The sequence below is a fragment of the Podarcis liolepis genome (genome assembly GCF_965112155.1).
Source record: "Podarcis liolepis genome assembly, chromosome: 1".
Taxonomy (NCBI): domain Eukaryota; kingdom Metazoa; phylum Chordata; class Lepidosauria; order Squamata; family Lacertidae; genus Podarcis; species Podarcis liolepis.
Window position 1 is genome coordinate 64926020 of NC_139554.1, and position 20134 is coordinate 64946153.

The 20134-nt window shown below is 43.7% G+C and overlaps 1 protein-coding gene across 1 annotated transcript; it reads left to right on the forward strand.

Annotated features, from left to right (window-relative positions):
• Positions 1 to 5276: 5276 nt before the first annotated feature.
• On the forward strand, positions 5277 to 19469 carry RCN1 (reticulocalbin 1). Its single transcript, XM_083465271.1, has 6 exons — positions 5277 to 5910; positions 11446 to 11639; positions 12493 to 12671; positions 14051 to 14111; positions 16745 to 16944; positions 18173 to 19469. Exons 1-6 carry the CDS (start codon positions 5669 to 5671, stop codon positions 18278 to 18280), a joined length of 984 nt encoding a protein of 327 aa, XP_083321397.1. The 5' UTR covers positions 5277 to 5668; the 3' UTR covers positions 18281 to 19469.
• Positions 19470 to 20134: the final 665 nt, after the last annotated feature.

Here is a 20134-nt window from a genome sequence, read left to right on the forward strand (position 1 = left end):
CTTATTACACTTAAAAGATCTCCAAGTGACTTACATTTAAAACCATGGAGAAATTTTCATAGAAAACAATAACATTTCCATGCAACATTCAGAACACAGCCCTCACTCCCAAAACAGTCATAGGAGGCTTTGGCAGCACATTAACAAAACAACAGATTCTGCTTACTCCATCAAAGGCCGGAGGGAGAAAGGCAAGTCTCTATGAGGCGGCAAAAAAGATGTCAGCAAAGGGGCATGATGGACCTTTGCACACCCTGGGATACAAAGCTCTAAACAGATTGAGAGCAAAGTGCTTAAAAGAGGGCTTCTCCCAATATCAACCATTTTGACTTTGTGATCAGCAGGGGAGGCCATGTTGGTGCTGCTGCCACTGGATGCTTCCTGATTGGTACTGATATGTGATAGGGCCTTCTGGGTGGTGAGATGTGTGTATGTCCCTCAGAACATCAACATTTGAGTAGAATTTAGAAACATTCTGGTTCATCCAGGCGTTTGTTGGTTAAAAGATACGGGTCCTGGCAACCTTGAAATTATTAGCTGTGATTGTATGTAGCTGTTTTTAGAGGTGCTTAATGTTTTAGGTCAGAGGTTTTCAACCTTTTTGAGTCCATGGCTCCCTTGACTAACTACATTCTTTCTGCAGAACTCCTGTGGGGCTCAGGAGCCCAGTCATGTCACCCCTTGCCTGCAGAGCTGGCAGCCTCTCACCCTTTCCCAAACACCCTCCCTTGTGGAGTGTTCCCTCAGCCTCCTCTCCTTTCCCCTCTCCTCTGGGCAGCCGCAGCTGCCACCCCTGGTCTCTGAGCTGTCCCCCCTGCCCCAAAGAGAGGTGCCTCCTCACACTGCCCCACAGGAGCCTGGGAAGCATCCCCTGGCCAGCCCCAGAGGCACCATTTGCCTGGGGAGCTTATAGCCACAGCTGCTGCAGCAAACAGCTGTGCAAGCCTTTGGGAGGCAGAGATGCAAGAGGGCATCAGAGGAGATGGGGGGGGGAGAGGGACAGAGGCCAGTGTTGCCCGCGGCAACCCTATCATTCAAGGCACCCCAGGGTGCCACGGCACACTAGTTGAAAGCCACTGTTTTATGTTTGTTTTGCTGTTTTGGCACCCTAGGCAAAGGGTGGGATAGAAGCTCTATTAATTATCATCATCACTGTTGCCATTATTTCTATCCCATAATTCCTCCAAGGATTCAATCTGAGAACCAAATACAGATTTTCATGAAAATTCACTAATTATTCAATTCAATTATATCCCATCTTTACTCTAAGGAGCTGAAGACACTGTACATTCTTTCTTCCCCCACTACTCACTTTATTCTCACAAGAACTCTGTGAGGTAAGTTAGATAGTGACTGCACCATTGTCATGCACTCTTAATGGTTTATTTATTTTTTATGAGTTTTTATACTCTCCATTCCTCCAGATCAGAGCAAAGGGTGGCTTACAACACAACATACATTATAAACAGTATGTAAATATATGTTGTGCATATAATAAAACACAACTGCAACATTATGTCTCAACTACAACCAGCATCAACAACAGTAGCTTTCAGTAGCTTGGACAAATAAATAGACTTTCACCCGTCACCTAATATAGCCTGCATGAAGGATTACACTATTTCAGTTGGGAGGAAGTTCCAGTAAAGCTAACCACTACAGCGCCCTGGCTCTCAGGTTCCTGTGACATTTTCAGGTCCAAATGTACCAAGCTTTGCAAGCCAATTTTCATACATCTTGCTATACCCTCAATGCATCTTTCTGCTATTGACATGCAGTATTTTGGGGAGCTTGGATTCTCACAGGGAAGCAGCAGCAGCAGCCTGCCTCTGGCTGTGCTCTTGAGAGATGGAGTTGGTGAAGCAGCAATGGCAGAGATGCTGCTGCTGGCTCTGGGCCCAAAGTTGCTTCTGAGTAGTTCCTTTTGGACTGCCACTCTTAACTGTTATGGTAGAATCTGTGGACTAAGGAAAGGCAGGCAACTCCTGGCAGCATGTGAAAGTGCAGCAATAGTGACAACCCATTGTCAATTCCTGCTGTCTGGCTGGAAGGGTTGAAATGTTCCTTCCAGTCTCAAAATCGAACAGAATTGTGAATGCTCAGCTTTTGTTAAACACACAACATGTGCTTGCTCATGGCTCACACCTTTCTCAGTGGAGACTGGTGCCCACTGAGACTGGTGGGGCGGAAGGCTGGGAGCCCAACAGTAGGTGGAGCCAGAGCCAAGGACAGAGCCAGCTAATTCTACTTTTGCCCCCATCCTTCTCCCATGCTGCGTTCTACAGGGCAACACTGAGAATGAGGAGGAGGAAGGGGACAGGGTGTGCTGCTCTCTGGATCAGTTGCAAGTGAGAAAGGAGGTAGGCAGGGGCCACTGGTGGACGAAGGTGGGGGGCGGTCCGCCCCAGGTGCCATCTGGGGGTGCCATCGCAGCCACCCCTGTCCCCCAGGGTGCTCAGCGCGCATCCCCGGGACGCCCGCTGCTTGCCGCGCAACCCCCCAATGCGCGCCACGCCCCCTGGGGCACATGCCAGCCATGCCCTGGATGGACACCGCCCCCGGTGATGGAGCAGGTAGCTTCACCACTGGTGGGGGCTGGCTGAGGGAAGAATGAGATGGCTGGGACAGTGCTCCATTTGCTTTAATGGACCAGCCAGCACTACCTGCGTCACTTCCTTTCTAACCAGTGTTCTTAATTAGGGAAATGGGAGAAGGAGACTGAGAAGAATGTGGTTCCTGATACCATGGAAGTAGATCAGTTAGAGGTATTGTAATAGAAAGCAGGCTGCTTCTTCCATCATTGATTGCAACCTATGTGATCAGAAGATCTATTCTGCAGTTATGCAAATATGTTACTCGGTAAAGCAAGCCCCACCATTAGGCAGAGTAATATTCTGTTTTAGGTTTCTGGTGGTGGCATGCATCTGCTTCTGCAATCTTACGAATCTGCTCCACCTGCACATTTTTGCAAGCAGATTTTTGAACTCTTGGTTATAATTTCCTGATCTCCATCCTGTAAGAAAACAGTTTTGGGTACAGAAAACACAAAACATTGTTCAGTGTCAACCATAAAATGCCTTGTTTTCACTAAACCCATCAGGAAAGAAGAAGCAAATAAGTGGGGATATTAAAAGGATGGGAAATAAATATAGTTAGAAACAGAAGGAGAAAAGTTGCAAAAAGTAAGCAATACTCTCTTATCGGCACTTTTTTCCGCCCCATAAACTCTTAAATACACCAGTTTCCCATTAAAAGTTTATATACGTCTCCATTTTCTGACGGCTGCTTCAGCCTATCACCACCAAAATTGCAGCCTATGTTGCAGAGCAATTTTTTGAAATGTTTTACGCAACACTTGCGTGTGCATGCAACTCAGATGAGTCATTTAGCAGAACTGTAGATTAGGAAAAGGATTTTTTTCACTGAACATGGGTGAACAATATTTACAATTTAACTGCTATGAATATCTCGCAGCCAACATTGTGCGTAAGCATATTCATTAAAGTATTTGAAAAAGCACCAATTACTATGTTTGCTTCAGTGCTAGATTGCCCTGCCGAAACATTGCTCTTCTACAATTAGATGGAAGTGGAATTAAAATTCCACCTGGGAATGCTGGAGAGGACAATGAAGAGGCAATGTGACAACTGTCTTCAAATATGTGAACCATTGTCACATAGATGATGGAGCAAACTTGTTTTCTGTCACTCCAGAGGGTAGGACTTGAATATCCAGTGACTGAGACCAAACATAAGGAAGACATTCCATATGATACAAACTACGTGACAGTGGAACAGGCTGTTTCAGATGTTTTAAGCTGGGTGTGATAAATATTTGGCCTTCCCGATGCTGCTGAACTCCAACTCCCATCAGACCTGACAAGCATGGTCAATGCCAGGGATGATGGGAGCTGCAGTTCAGCAACACCTGAAGGGCCAAAGGTCCCCCCCCCAATTTAAGCTGTGGCTGTTGGAAGTCCCATCTACCAGGATACTGTAATTTTTGTGCATTGAAAGAGGGTTGGCCTACATGAACTTTCTGCATCTGGTTCACATGCAACAGAGAAGCACATTTAAACCATCCTTAACTGCTGCAGATCTTTTTTTTAGTTTTCAGTGTGAACAAAGGGAATATTCCACAATGAAGTATATTAGGAGAAGCTTCCTAACTCCTAAACCTTAGGAGAAATGACAGGAAGAATGGGGAGACCTGCCCAGCAGTGAAACACTCCCTGAGGAAGTGGCCACGAATTCTATAGTTGCAAGACACCAACTTGGGGAGGGGGGCCTGGAGTACAAGACTTCTAAGGTAACTCCCAACTCTAACCTCCTATGAAAATAACCCTTCCATATACTAATACACACTGTATATTTCCTTTCTTCAGAGCCCAGAATTTGCCTGTGCTCTGGAAACCAGTGATTTACTGTGTTTTAAAGAAGAAAAGAACAAAAGGGAACTATCTACAAGACAATACAGTGACTTCATTGCTGCATAAGCGTCTATGAAAACCCTTCTGTCATTGCTTAATTCAGTCTAGCCAGTCTTCCTGTGCATGTAAACTCAGGCAAATTTCTGAACAAGGAAGTTTTCTTGCAATTTGCATTAGTTTGCAATTGGCAAACCAGTGCTTATGTGTTGGGGATGGATACTGAAGGACAGCAATCTTTTTGCCTAACTTTGTTAATTAGCAGTAAAATGCCATACAAGTCTACTCAGAAGAAAGTCCCATTGAGCTCCGTGGGGCTTACTCCATAGCAAGTGGGAAGAGGAATGTAGCAACGCGGATTAGGGTGGCGGTCATGGGCTTAACATGGCTTTATACCAGGCCAGGCAAATTGTCTTTCTACCCCAGCACTGTCAGTGGTTCTCTAGAGCAGGTATGGGGGGGCCTCTGGCTCTCCAAATATTGCTGAACTACCGATCTTGTACATGTTTACTGGGCAACAAGTCCTCTTGAACTCACTGCCTCCCATGCAAACATACATAGGTCTAGGATATCCATTTCGCGCAAAGCCACCAGCAAACCCACACCACGTCGGAGTCGGGAACTTCCCCCGGGAGCTTTTCCACGTTGCAGCCCGTCCCCTCCCGCTCTCTTTCTCTGCTGGCTCCCGCCGGAGAAACCCGATCCGCCTTGCAAACGTGGCGGCCCAGCGGCCTCTTCTCGGCGCCGCCCACAGAGACGCTCCCGTCCAATGGCAAGAGGCGTAATATCTTGGAAGGGCACGGGAGATCAATCGTTTGCGACCGCACTCCTGACTGGCTGGGAAGGGGGGATTCCATCGGCCGGCCCAAATTAGGTCACCCCTGTGCGTTCCTAAAAGCAACACTTTTCCAGCCGGCCTTGTGCAATTGGGGGTTGGGGGTGGGATCGGGGGCAGGAGTGCGATCCCACGTTGAATCTTTTTTAAGTGCATGAGGGGAGGGAAAGAGAGAGAGAGAAGGCGAGGGGGCACGTTTGCTGGTGCTGCTGGGCTGGGCACTCCGCTTAAGCACGTGGCAGGCTTTTGCAGAGAGAGGAGCCTGCAAAGAGTCGACTTGACCCTGCACCGCCTTGCTAGAAAGTTGAAGTTTCTGCTGCTTCGGTTCTTTGCAGTGCCCCGACGTTGCCGCGCTCCCTCCCCCCCAACCTCCTGCACGACAGATCGCCCTTTGCCCGGTGCACACAATGGGCTCTGAAGCCCCTCTCCGCTACCTCGCGGCGGGGCTGCTGCTGACGCTTTGCACCCGGGGGTCCTTGGGCGTCCCCACTTTCAGGAAGGAGAGGGGAGTTCACCCGGAGCCCGAGCTCAGCGATCGGCAGCACGAAGACAACCAGAGCTTCCAGTACGACCACGAGGCCTTCCTGGGCAAAGAAGAAGCCAAAACTTTCGACCAGCTCACCCCAGAGGAGAGCAAAGAAAGGCTGGGGTAAGACCGACCTCCTCCTAGTCGCCCCCCCCCACATAAGTTACTTGACCCGGTGAAAGTTCCTTCGCTTTATTCCTCTCCCACCCATCTTCATCTTCCCAAAGTGGAAAAATAAAATTAAAAAGGCGCGCCTCTCGAGTTTAAAACCAAAAGCAAAACCACGCTCTACGAAAAAAAAAAGTTTTCACTATGTCAGGTTGTAACTTTTAGCCCCAGGGAGTGTATTGTGAGTTCGACAGAGGGTGCTAGGTTGGGCAGAGACGTGAGAACTCCCAGGATTTGCTGATAACGTGGCAGAGGGGAGCCCGCCCCCCTGAAGCTGCTTAGAATGGAGGGAGCGCGGAAGGGAGGGGAGAGAGAGAGATGGTTTCATTCTGGGAAAGTGCACTTGTGCGGGAAAGGAAAGGCGCTTTCGGATTCTGATCGTTCCCACTTTGTGCAGACGATTAAAAGCCGGTGGCGGCTCTTTAGAGATCACTTGGCCATAGCCGCTATGGGAAAAAATGGTGATCAGGAACGATGGCACTTGTTGCAGAAAAACAAACAAGCAAGCAAGCCAAAGGGTCCTTTGTCATCTTAAGAGACCAAGAATGTTATTGCATCTTAAAAGACTAAGAATGTTATTAGGCTTTCGTGGACCAGAACCCACCTCATCCTATGCGCTGAGTGTAAAGTTACAGACAGTGTGTGTGTGTGTGTGGGGGGGGGTTATTACTATAAAGAATCAGATACAAACAAGGTCTGGTGACAAGGGTAAAATAAATCCTAATCCAAGCAGGTGTGCCCCATTCCCAACTCAGTTGTAATGTACTGATAATGAATGGACAAAATTTCATTTAAAAGCCCCCCAAACTATCTTTTAGAAATCAGTAGGGAAGCTTTTCTTGAAGTTTAGTAACTGGCTTGAAAGTTGTCATACTAATGCCAAAAAGTTTTAATGGAAGACTGATGAGTTGGAGTTTATAGATGAGTTGGGTGAACAGAGTCTGAGAGTGCTCAGATCACTACAGAAAACATTTGCCCCTTTTTAAGGTTCATTTAATTGCTCTACTTTGCCAATCCAGTATCAGTTTGGGTGTGTGTCACTCCCATATCGACTAGAACAATCCCCCCTGCAATCCTATTGATTTATTTTATTATTATACTCCTGCTTTTTCCTCTAAGGAGCTCAAGCCCGCATCATGTTTATCTGCAAATCCTTTGAGTGACTGGATTGACTGGCCCAAGATCATATACAGTGGTAACTCGGGTTACATACGCTTTAGCTTACATACGCTTCAGGTTACACACTCCGCTAACCCAGAAATAGTGCTTCAGGTTAAGAACTTTGCTTCAGGATAAGTACAGAAATCCGGCTCCGGCGGCAAGGTGGCAGCAGGAGGCCCCATTAGCTAAAGTGGTGCTTCAGGTTAAGAACAGTTTCAGGTTAAGAACAGACCTCCAGAACGAATTAAGTACTTAACCCGGGGTACCACTGTAACGTGTTTTGCAGCAAAGTGGATATTTGAACCTGGGTCTTCGCAGGCCTAGCCCACCACACCAGCTCAGAGCTGGGATGGAAGGTAGAGGAGTGTAGGTTTCCCTTAATGATCAGTGAGCGCTCCAAGCTCAGAATGCAGTTGGCACACAGGTGCAAAGTGAGGCTCTGCTTCTGTCCACCTCTGAGTTGTTGGGGGATAGGGTGGGGGTTTCTTCTGTTTCCCCTTCCCAACTCTGGGTTTAGGGGTAGAAAGAGGAATAGATTTCCCTCCTGACCTAACGCTGCATTTGGGGGAACGATATCTGCAGTAAAGTGGTAAAAATTGGTGTGAAAAGCATAGGCACAATAAAACACTATTTATTCTTCACTGCTAAATCCCTTAAAACAGGGGCAGGGAAGCCATTAGGGTGTTCCCAGTACAAACAACCAGGGCAAAATCTGGTCAACTGATGCCATTGTGATTGAGAGGTTGGTGGTGCTACCCACCTGTCAGGCTGGGGTTGCAGATCCAGTTCCCTACCCAGGCCTTTCTTAAAAGGGAAAAAAAAGGCCTTAATTTGTTCGGCACCAGTTTGCAAACTCGGAACACAGAGTAGGCCAATGGAAGGAAGAGTTTATTATGCTGTATAGTTTCTCCTGCATTATTCGTGCCATCTTGTATTTAGGCAATTTTATTGGCCCCATATGGTAAACATTATAGTGCATAGATTGGTCATTAGAGCTTCAACTTCCAGTCCCTCTGAAAAAGTCTGTGGGAAATTGTTGCAAGCACTTATCATCGTATTGGCTTTGGTAGCTTGTTTCTCACAACATGACTATCCATAAGCACTGCACGTTGGAAATTAATATTTCTTCAAAATAGTCCAGCAATCTTTCATTCCACTATCATTTATTTGAAACCAGTGTCTCTAGCTTTTTGCTGTTGCTTGCTACATCTGATCTGATCTTTGCGGCCTAGTTAAAATGGTGGTCCCATGTTAACTGTAGAGTGGTACCTCGGGTTACAGGTGCTTCAGGTTACAGACTCCTCTAACCCAGAAATAGTACCTCAGGTTAAGAACTTTGCTTCAGGATGAGAACAGAAATCGTGCTCTGGCGGCGTGGTGGAAGCAGAAGGCCCCATTAGCTAAAGCGGTACCTCAGGTTAAGAACAGTTTCAGGTTAAGAACAGACCTCCGGAACGAATTAAGTTCTTAACCCAAAGTACCACTGTACTACCTCAGACTGCAAGTGGGAACTTACATAACTGAATGCTCTTCCATTAAAAAAAGAAATCCCTGCAAATAAACATCTAGATATCAGGGAGAAAACTAAGCTAGAATGTCCCTCCCTGGCATCTAATTTTGTACATGGAAGTTAGTTTGTTTTAGAGTTATTATTAACATAATTTTAATAGGACAGAACAATCCTGCCCTCATCTCCTAGAGGAGACAAGGAGAGTCTCAGGTAAAATAAAAACAAACAAACTAGCAAACAATCTGTAAGTGAGCATCAGAAAGTATCAAAATTCAAGTTCACAATGTTCATAGCAGCCAAAAGGTTTTGTATGCTGCTGGGAGATGCATTTTATCTTTGCTTGCATAAACAATAAAACAGTGCTAGTCTGCCTCAAAAGAATCTTTATAGTTTGTTTCTCCAGCCAGATGTGGATTATTTGTTAATTTTTCCAAACTCTCCAAACTGTCTTCTACCAATTATTTACAGTGGTACCTCGGGTTAAGTACTTAATTCGTTCCGGAGGTCTGTTCTTAACCTGAAACTGTTCTTAACCTGCACCACTTTAGCTAATGGGGCCTCCTGCTGCCGCCGCGCCGCCGGAGCACGATTTCTGTTCTCATCCTGAAGCAAAGTTCTTAACCTGAGGTACTATTTCTGGGTTAGCGGAGTCTGTAACCTGAAGCGTATGTAACCCGAGGTACCACTGTATTTTTATGTTGTGACCCAACCTGTGATCTTCAGATGAAGGGCAGTATACAAATAAAACAAACAAATAATAACGTGGTGCCCTTTAGGTCCTTCCAATATTGAGCAAAAACTAACTGGGCAGCTGCAAGACAATAACCAAATAGAGGTTTGAAATGACAGTCTCTTTTGATATTTTGGAAAACGTTCCAACAGGACCAATTCCAGAAATTTCAATAGTTGCTGTCCAGTCACTTTAGTAATTTCTACAAAGGCTACAGTCTAAAACTGCAGCCCTTTTTCACAAGTTCCCCAAATAAGCTGGAACGATCCTGGTTCCTTACATCCTCTCCAACATAGCCTCAAGTTGGATATCTTCATTTGAAACAGTCTCATAGGAGTCATATGCATTGTTTCCATAATTTTTAATATTTGTTCCCTTGTGCCTGATGATCCCAATTTAAATGGGAATTTTAACCATTAAGGATTTCCAGCAATTCAGTCAAAATGGTCCAGTCTGACTCCCACATTTGTCTCAGGCCCTCTGCAGAGTCCACATCAATGATAAGAAGTACCGTATTTTTCGCCCCATAGGACGCACCTAGTTTTTTGGGGGGGAAATAAAGAAAAAAAATTATTTCCCCCCCCCAGGTGTGGGGCTGGGGTGGGGGAAGCCCGAGCTTCCCCCGACCCCAGCCCCCAGAACAGGCTGCTATCCGCTAGCCGTGGGAGAGCTGCGTCTCCCACGGCTAGCGGATAGCTTCCTGAAGCCTGGAGAGCAAGAGGGGTCGGTGCGCACCGACCCCCCTCGCTCTCCAGGCTTCAGCGAAAGCCTACATTCACCCCATAGGACTCACACACATTTCCCCTTCATTTTTGGAGGGGGGAAAATGCGTCCTATAGGACGAAAAATACAGTAAATTATCAATACGGGATACCAACCCCTTCCCTTTTCCATCAGAGCTCATGGAAGTTTTTGATCATGTGAACCCCCAACTACAGTCTGAAGTGGGACAGTCCACATACAAGTTTGCCTTCTATTCAAAGCCTTTTTGGAAAATTTAACTTTTGTATGCTAACTCTGACTTGCCAGCCCTTTTCTATCTCATTGGAACAGAGAAGAGAAGAGAAGAGAAGAGAAGAGAAGAGAGATATGTATGAAGAGGGGGAAATCATAGCAACACATAGGAAGTTGTCTTATTTAGGGTCAAAGTTCAGACCTTTGGTCCATTTAGTTCTAGTTCAATATTCTCTATGCTGACTGTCAATGGTTTCCCAGGTCTTCATATGGATTTTAGTCCTACTTTGTAGCCTGCCACTGAGCAACAGTAGGCTGCAGAAGATTTAAACACTGTGCTAACTGCAATTTGTAATACAGTAGTGTTACAGTAAGTGGAGAAGGGGAGCTGGCATGCATATTGCATTTCTAAGCAGAACATTCTTCTCTAATGATGAATGTTTCTGTGGTTTTCTTTCTCCTACTGACAGTGGGAAAATGTCACATTTTCCAGCAAGTGTGGAAAGGCAGTTCCACATGCTTGATCAACAATATTCCATTGGAAGAGTTTTTGACAGAGAATGACAAGGACAATCCAACTGTGACTCAGAATAAGTTGTTGGCTACATGAAGCTCCTTCTCTTCCCCAACACACTTTCTGAGAGATAGTAGAGAACAAATATTCCAAATGCCCACCTTGAAAGGCCCTGGGAGGGTGTTCTTGGAAGATAAGAATCTGTGGAGAAACTTCTTCTGACTCCTACTGATCTGTCTTTAAATTCAAAACTTCTAATCTGTGTCTAGCAACCAGTGTTACTCTGAGTGTTGCTTAGAATAAACCCACTGAAATGATGAACATAACTCGGTCCATTTGCGGGAGGCAGTGGAAGACAGGAGTGCCTGGCGTGCTCTGGTCCATGGGGTCACGAAGAGTTGGACATGACTAAACAACAACAACAGCTAGGTCCATTAATTTCAATGTGTCTACTCCTAAGTATTCAACTTAGTTGAGTACCACACTATGTCATTTATTCAGAAATGGGTCATCACAGGTACAATTTGGAAGCCCTGTCTCTCGCAAACGTAGTTGTTCAAGAGAACCCTGCAGAAATCTTTCAGTTTCTAATAATCCAGTTTACTTTTTCCATTACTGCAGGAAAATTGTTAATCGAATTGATGATAACAAAGATGGCTTCGTCACCACAGAGGAACTGAAAAACTGGATTAAGCGAGTGCAGAAACGCTACATCTTCGAAAACGTGGCAAAAGTCTGGAAGGATTATGACCTCAACAAAGACAACAAAATTTCTTGGGAAGAATACAAACAAGCCACATATGGCTATTACCTCGGTGAGTAAATTTGAGAGACAAAATTGAACCGGCATACTTGGGAATCCCAGAGTGATAGCCAACATGTTTGCCCACCTGTCCTAGGATGTCAGGAAATCACAGTTCAATGGAAGAATCAGAAGGAAATTCATAGTTTGCTCCTGATTCTTCACTTTCAGCTGCAGATGTGAAAGGAGAATCTTGCACTGCTTTCCATGCCTAAAGCAAAGCTTATATATATAGTGCTGAAAGTAAGCCCTGCTTGTGGCAGGATTCACCTGCAGTTAGGGACTCCTGAGTGGAACCAGTTCTGGCAGGACTTTTATTTGGCAGAGCCAGGTGGAAAAATGGTTTCTGATGCGCATAACCAGGCCTGTGGGGCCAGATGTTCCTCACCTGTAATCTGAGTACTAGCTGTGCATGTCAGGGGCACAAATTCACTTTGCTTAGAAAAAAGAGAGACTACTTTACTTGTTTTGATATTATTTCTGGAGTTATTATGACATAGCAAGTGTTTTTATTAGCTTTGAAAGGGGTTAGACAGATTTGTGGAGATTAAGGCTATTGATGGCTACTAGCCACAATCACTATATAGTACCTCCAGATTCAAAGAGAGGGTGGCTCTGGATACTAGTTGCTAGGGAGCGGCAGCAGGAGCCGTGTATTGAACTCAAGACCTGCTTTGGGGCTTCACAGAGGCATCTTATTGGAAGCACAGTGCTGCATGTGATAGACCTTTGGTCTGATTTCTTACTTCTAGAAGGGTTCAGGTCAGATTCAAGTTACATGTCATCTGTAGGCATCACTCAGGCCTTTGTTACATACTCACCAGTCCTGTTTGTCTCCATCTTGTCTTATTATTCTGGTTTTCTAGAAAACCCAGCCGAGTTTGAAGATGCAACAGAGCAGCACAATTTCAAAAAAATGATGCCCAGGGATGAAAGAAGATTCAAAAGAGCTGACCTGGATGGTGATTCCGAAGTCACTCGCGAGGAGTTCACAGCTTTCCTTCACCCAGAGGAATTTGAGCATATGAAAGACATTGTTGTTCTAGTAAGCAGCAGAAAAGCCAATCTCCTTTCTTTCGGTTTCCATTTAATAAAGAGGTTTGAAAGCTGGCTTCCTCATCTTTCAGGGCAAGGTTTCCCAGACAATAGTCGCCAGCTATTTCAACAGGAAGGAAAGCTGTTTAAATAATCCTGCTTTGGTTATTTAAACGTGACCTGCTTGGTGACCTCCCTAATATGTTGATCAATATCACATGAATAGCTAGAAAGCTTGGAAGCAAAGTGATAGGTTAGGCCTGAACCAGTTTTGCCCGGAATGTTGTCATCTTTAAGTGTGCTACTGAGCAATTCCATCAGGCAAGCAACCTGATTTTATCATACTACATTGGCTGACACAACAATGTGGGGGAATTTTTAAAAACTGATTTTGTAGCTAATGCAGCACATACAGACACATCACTGCTTCAGCAAGAAAATGCAGGTCCATTGTAGTGGCCTATGAGATGAGGTTTACAGAGTCACCTGTGCCCCATCACCACCTCGCTCTTCCTCAGATGTCCCTTATTCAGGGACTTGCTAGGAACACAGAAAGCTGCCTTGTATGGTTCAGTAGTTTCTGGACCAGGTATGGGGAACCTGTGGCCCTCCAGATGTTCTTGGACTCCCCCATAATATGGCTAATGGGCAGGGATAATGGGAGTAACATCTGGAGGACCACAGGTTCCCCATCCCTGGTCTGCACTGACTGGAAGCAGCTCTCAAGGGTATCGAGACAAGAGTCTTTCCCAGCCCTGCATGGATATGCCATGGAGTTAACCCAAGACTTAATGCATGTGAAGCATGTTCTCGGTTACTAAGCTACAGGCCTTTCTTAGTTGTAGGGACTGGGTACATCATTCATGATTTAGATGACAGAATAGAATTCTTTTATTCTAGACCTTTGTTTTTTAATGTTATGTTGTGAACCACCCTGAGATCTATGGGCATAGGGTGGTATACAAAATAAATAAATAAATAAATAAACAATAAACAACAATTATGAAGCTTAGAATAAGCTTTTCTTTAATTTCATAAGATTTTAATTCATTTATAGCAGTCCCTATCACTTATCAATGTTTATTGTGAAGCTATATTTCTCTCTATATATTTGTAGGATGTGTTCTATTTTAGCTGTTTGGTGGATTTTTAAATTAATACACTTTTATGAGTTTGGGGGTTTACTTTTGGGGGATTTTTTTAAGCTTAGGGATAATATTTTCTCTTTGTCAATATTATATCATTATTGATATTGCCGTGTGTGTGTGTGTGTGTGAAAGACTTTACCCTTGATGTAAAGTGACAGCTCAGAATGAAATGGTTTTATAATCAGTTTGGGCAACAAATATACACCTCTGCAATGACAGCTTTTTTCCCTTATTGTGACAGGAAACCCTGGAGGACATAGACAAAAATGAGGATGGATTTGTGGATCAAGATGAATACATTGGTAAGCTGCAGCAAGGGGATTTCCAATATTTATTATTTTATTTAAAAAGTTTTATTATGCCTAGTTTGGACAGTCTTCTCCCCAAGTCAAGGGGAGAAAGAGGCATGCAACATTTGTCATGTCTAGTTTGGACCTCAGATTACCAAAGTACATGGTACCCTCTGTGGTTCTCTCAGTGGAAGTGGGCGCCTTTGGAGTGCTGGTTGTGTCAACCCCATATATTACAAAAAGGAATGTTCTGGATGCATAACAATGAAGCAGGCCCCTGTTGATTCCCCTCATGTCCTTGCATTTTCAAAGCACCATTGGCATTTGCCACAGAGTGCTTAATGTTGTTCAGTACTAAGGAGTTAATATGAGAGAAGTAATTCTTGGGGCACCGAGGCTTCCCTCCCACCCCCCAAGTCTCTCTAAAAGCCATCCAGTTTCATGTAGATGATTTTTGTTTCCCCAAGTTTCCTTCTGCCTTTTATTCCCTTTCCCACTATTGCTCGTTTGATTCTGATGTTATTCACACAGACACTTGCTGGCAGAGACAAGATGCAATGTTGCTCTGGGTCCTTTTTCTTCCCATACTTCTGAACCTAGCATAAAAGATTGTGATTGCATCGTAAGAGGGGATCTTGAAAGAGTTGTGACTTCTCCAGCCTTAGAAGAAACCTACTGAGTGAAAGGCATTAGGGCCAAAGTTCTCCTTTACATTTTATTTTTAAAAAATATACGTTTCTCCATCAGGATGAATAACAAAAGGTGATAAAGCAACATGGAACCTTATCAAAATGCCACATAGATAGCAGAACAAATACAACTCTAATAGTAAAAACCAAAATAGAGATGCAGTTTTTTGTCTTTGTAGAAAAAGAGGGTGGGGGGCTTTTGCTGAGGGTGCTTGTAACTGAGCCACTGAAGGCAAGAACCTGGGTCAGTTGCTCATGAGCATGGGAAACGAGGAGGGAGTGGACAATCCCTGGTGTGAGACAGAATGCAAAATGTTGCTGAGGCCATTTCATTGTTTTAGTAATCTATATGTCCTTATTTGCTTTGCCCCGGTATTTGGCTAAACTGGAAAGTCCAATTGTAGTTTAGCTTGTTTTATGATGGAGCCCTTAGTCTGCTTAGTCTATTCACTGGACTGGTTTTGATGAATTCTCTTAATTCTTGTACATTGGGAGGAACATTATGAGAAATTATGAGATTCCACCTTCCTTGTCTACAGAACCACTGTCATTCTTTTACATGTGTGGAGGAGAGGAGAAGATACTCCTCCTTTATGCAAAGACTTTTGCCACTTTGGCCAGCAGCTGGACTGGGCTTAGATATTGGTTTGGGTTTTTTTTGTTTTTTTGTATTAACTTTCAACAGCACTAAGGCTGTATAAGCTTGCCAATGGCCAAGGGGATAATCCCCATGTAGATCTCAAAGTCTGACAGATACCATCAGCCTCCACGTCGGTTTTCATTACCACCATCGTATGGCTTAATTGAGCATTACAAATACGTTGACAAAAGTTAAAAGCCCACATCACTTTTTACTAGACTGCCCACCGACAAAAATCCTGATGTAAATCATTTGTGGTATTTCAGCAGCATGAAACAAACAAACAAACTCTGTACATGTAGAAGATGTTTGTGCCTGCTTATCTGGAGGCAGTTCTCATTCTTTATAGGTGAGCGGTGATATTCAAGACCAAGTTAATTGTGCCCAAAGCAGATGGTATGATGGGAATGCAGCTTTTCTTTAGGTGTTTGGCTGGAGCATTGCTCTCCATCTTTTCTGGCAGGTCTTGATAAGGTAATGCAGAAGTGAGCAAGCCCAGGCCTGTACCTAATGTGGCCCTTTAGGCCTCCTTATATGGCCCCTGGAGGCCATATAAGGCTCACTGAGCCTTGCTTTTCACCCTGAATGTTGTTCCCTGGCTGGAATATGTCCTTGAACTTTGCTAATGCCTCTTGCTTGTCTAGATGGAGGAAAGAGAGGCCCGGTGAGCTGGAAAAGCTTCCCCTCCCTTGAGGTAGCAGAACAGTTATTGAATGGTATGGGTGTAGTGATAACAGTGAAGGTATAGGCTGATAAGTCATAATTCAATAGGTAGCTCATAGCAGTGTTCCATCTGTCTTCACGAGGGTAATTTATGCAGTGGATAGCTGGAAAAAGACACCTCTTTCTAATACACCATATATAATGACTTGTATCTCCAAAGATGCACTCAAAATTACCTACTAAGTTGTATTTATTGGCCTTGCATCATCTTACATTATATCCTGCTCTTCATGTGGCCTACTGCTTTGTTGTGGAGAGGAAATTGAAGATCAGAGTAGCAGATCTAGCTTCTAGGAAAGGGAACAATGTATATAAGTTGTGTGAGATATTTAAGCTTGTGGGCATTACCTCCTTATGGTAGTGATTGGCATTATTACCCTGACAGCAGCTGGCGCAGCAAAATGCTGAATGAAGATAAAGACGAGATAAAGGCCTACCACCAAGCAAACACAAAATAGGCATAGAGAGCATCATTGTGAAAGTATTTAGAGTGAAGCCACCCCTCCCCAGGATTTATAACCAGGAGAGGCTAAGAATGGAAGAAAGTGTAACAGATAACAATAAATAATAAACATGATACTGTTTCCTCTCAGCTGATATGTTTGCGCATGAAGATGGTGGTCCAGAACCTGACTGGGTAATAACTGAACGGGAGCAGTTTGCAGATTTTCGGGATCTCAACAAGGATGGGAAGATGGATAAAGAGGAGATACGACACTGGATTCTCCCACAAGACTATGATCATGCACAAGCCGAAGCCAGACACTTAGTATATGAGTCGGATGTCGACAAGGTACTTAGTTCTTTCACAGAGTTCATGAATGGTAGATTATTGCTTTACTTGCTGCCTTTTTATATAATGTCAGCCTACCAAGAGTCAAACCTTAAGGACTCTGTAAGGAGATCACTAAAAAATTTGATATAAACGTTGTAATGTTAATGCCACCCACTGATGATTCAGGAAACACAGAAAAGGTATGGTGGAAGTGGGAGAGATCCAAATGTTTGACCCAAATGATAAGAATTTACATTAAGTGTTCTAATTCTGAGATCAATGTGTGGTCATATTTGCATAGAATTCTGTGTGCTGTATTAACTTTTCATATCAGTGGAAGTGTGCAGATAAATTCCACAGAACTTTTTTCATGATACCTATATGCTACCTCCATGGATTACTAGTTCTTGGTGAGCGGCAGCAGAAAAAACTACATGGGCCTTTTATTTGATCCAGCAGGGCTCTTTTTCCATGTTCTAATCCTCTCGTTGTAATGAATGGGGAAACATATTATGCTGGAGGAGCCCAGATATTCACATCAAACTCCATAATACAGAAGGGGACTGGGCTTGATAGTTTTAGAGACACTCCCCACTCTGCAACTAGAAATATGAAAGATAGTGGTGTAGGCTGGGTCTGGGGGTGTTATTTGATTGATATGTTTATATTCCCTGCCTTCTCCCACATCCATGCCTATCCAGCATATAAGAGAAACAGATTCTAGCAATGAAACTTGATAAAGTAAAATCTTTATAAACTTTATAAATTTATAAAGTTAAATCCTACAAATACAAAACTAATATGTTTAAAAAATCCAAGGGTAGCCTAAAATTGACATAAGATAGTCCAGAATAATAGACCAGCCTCCACTACAAATTTCAAAAGAGTGCTCTTGTTTAGTGTCCGAGTCAGTCTGCCATGTCCTCCTCCAGGACACTATTCCATCTTCGGGTTTTTTGGCCAACAGTCTTGTCAGCATTCTGAGGACACATAGTCTTCATTTATTTAATTTTGGCGGGGATGGGTGTGTGTGTCACTAGATACTTTTATACTTTGGTAAACCTCAAAGTTGCCCACTTTTTGAGTAAATACAGCTTATGAGTATATTGCCTCATGCCATGAGGGTCTTTTCTTAGTGAATCACAGAGCAGAATAAAGTTCCGTTGTTTTTAGACACAACACTCAAACTCTTTAACAGAAGCTCAGTTTAGATTATACTAAAGATTTTCATTTCCACCCCCTCCAGGACCACATGTTAACCAAAGAAGAGATTCTGGACAACTGGAATATGTTTGTTGGAAGCCAAGCAACAAATTATGGAGAAGACCTCACAAAAAACCATGATGAGCTATGATGTTTTTTGAAAAGCAAATACACTAGAGACTTGGGTCATGTTTTCCTGTATATAACCAAAGTAATAGTGGCTATTTTAGCAGATTATATTTTTAATAAGGCTATTTTTAGCATTGTTGAATATACAATAGGTTTACCACTTTTTTAATTGCACATTTTTATTATACATTTCAGTATAATTTTGAGGATGCACTTTTTAGTCATAGCTTTTGATACACTTTCACCTCAGCCATAAATACTCAGACTTGGAATTCTCACTGACATTGGTGAGACTTAGCTTGTAAAATGTAGTATGGAAGATGAGTAGCCTCATAGGATACCCTTGTATGTTGTTGACCCACAGTGTATCACACTGCAAGTGTGTGTGTGGCAGGTTGCTAATGGTTCAGTGCTCCCTCATAACACATTCAAAAATGTCAGGCTGCAATTCTGTACACGTCTAGCTGGGAGTAACTCCTGTTAAACTCGTTGGGACTTCTGAGTAGGCGCATGCAGGATTGCACAATAGGTAGGATAGTCTTCCTGACATGCTGGTTTCCTTTGATAGAGGAGACTTTTTCATAAGGACAGAAGAAGAACCGTACTGAATCAGGCCATCTGTTCCAGCATCCTGTTCTTGCAGAGGCTAACCAGATGCCTATGGGAAGCCTTGATGCAGGACCCAAATGCAACAGCGCTTTCCTCCCTTGGGATTTCCATGTGTGCAGAGTTTGGGCTTCCCATCCACTTCCATGGCAGTGGTGGCTTTCACATTCCCTTGCAGATGGAGAAGCCCTGGGTGGAGGGAACTATATGAATGGTTGGAAGCTCCTGCCTTGGCTTCGTCCTAAATTAGAACCAATAAATCTCATTGGCATTTGAAAGACAGCATTGCCACACGGTGTGATGTTTCTGTTCAAACGGCAGAGCTGCTGCTTTCTACACTTTCCCTGTGTTTGGTAGAGCAGTCCACTTCATATTTATGAAGTGGGTTTTGCCAAATATTATGGGTGGATAGCAGTCTTCACAGTGGAAATGAAGACACACCGCATTTCCAAACTGGGCCTTTTCAAGAGCCTTTGAACTTTGTATTTAATTTCCAGAGAGGCTATACAGCACAAGATTCTGAGTTTGTTGTATGTGTGTATATACATATGCATTGCCACTTTAAGGAGGTTTTATGCTATCAGCTAATAAAAGCTTTTAATTTAGGGGCTTAGAGAGAAGCTGTATTTCAGAATGCATATGAGCTGTTGCATATGATACAATTGCATTTTTGCCTGTATTGACTTGAAGATACAAACGATAAAAAATATTACATCTTTTGGATAATTTAAAGGTCTTAAAGTGGGAATGAAGAAGGGTTTCATACAAAATCTTAAAATGCTAGTTTGCTCATGTCCTGATGAAATTTTCCTGCCTGTGATATCAAGTAGGGAGGAAGCATACAGCATAAGAATGTTAACATGCAATGTAATTTATATATCAAGGGGCAGGGTTTAGCCCTTGCTCATCCCTGAGAGCTGTTTACTACTGCTGTGTAAGAGTAATACTTTTTCCCATTTCTTCCCCCCCCCCCATCTGCAGACTAGACTAAGAGTGCCTCTTTCAAAAATGGCACAAAGCTGATTTTGTGAAATGCATTGTTAGTGACATGAAGGTGAGAAGTGGAATCGCTGCAAACACCACTGCCCCCCCCCCCGGCTGCAAGAAACTTGCACTTTTTTCTGAGCAATGGGTACAATAAGGGGATACACTCTGTGGAAGCAAGAAAGCTGAAGATTACTAGCTAGGCAAACCAAAGAATGGTTACCAAGCCCAACCACAATTTGTAGAATCTTGCTGGGGATGCTTAATTGGCTGTAGCTCCCTGATG

Bases quoted from the DNA above. Each gene is read 5' to 3' on its own strand.
- RCN1 (XM_083465271.1), top strand. From the start codon at position 5,669: ATGGGCTCTGAAGCCCCTCTCCGCTACCTCGCGGCGGGGCTGCTGCTG. The intron at 5,911-11,445 runs GTAAGACCGACC...CCATTACTGCAG, and splicing joins GAGAGCAAAGAAAGGCTGGG to GAAAATTGTTAATCGAATTG. The intron at 14,112-16,744 runs GTAAGCTGCAGC...GTTTCCTCTCAG, and splicing joins GGATCAAGATGAATACATTG to CTGATATGTTTGCGCATGAA.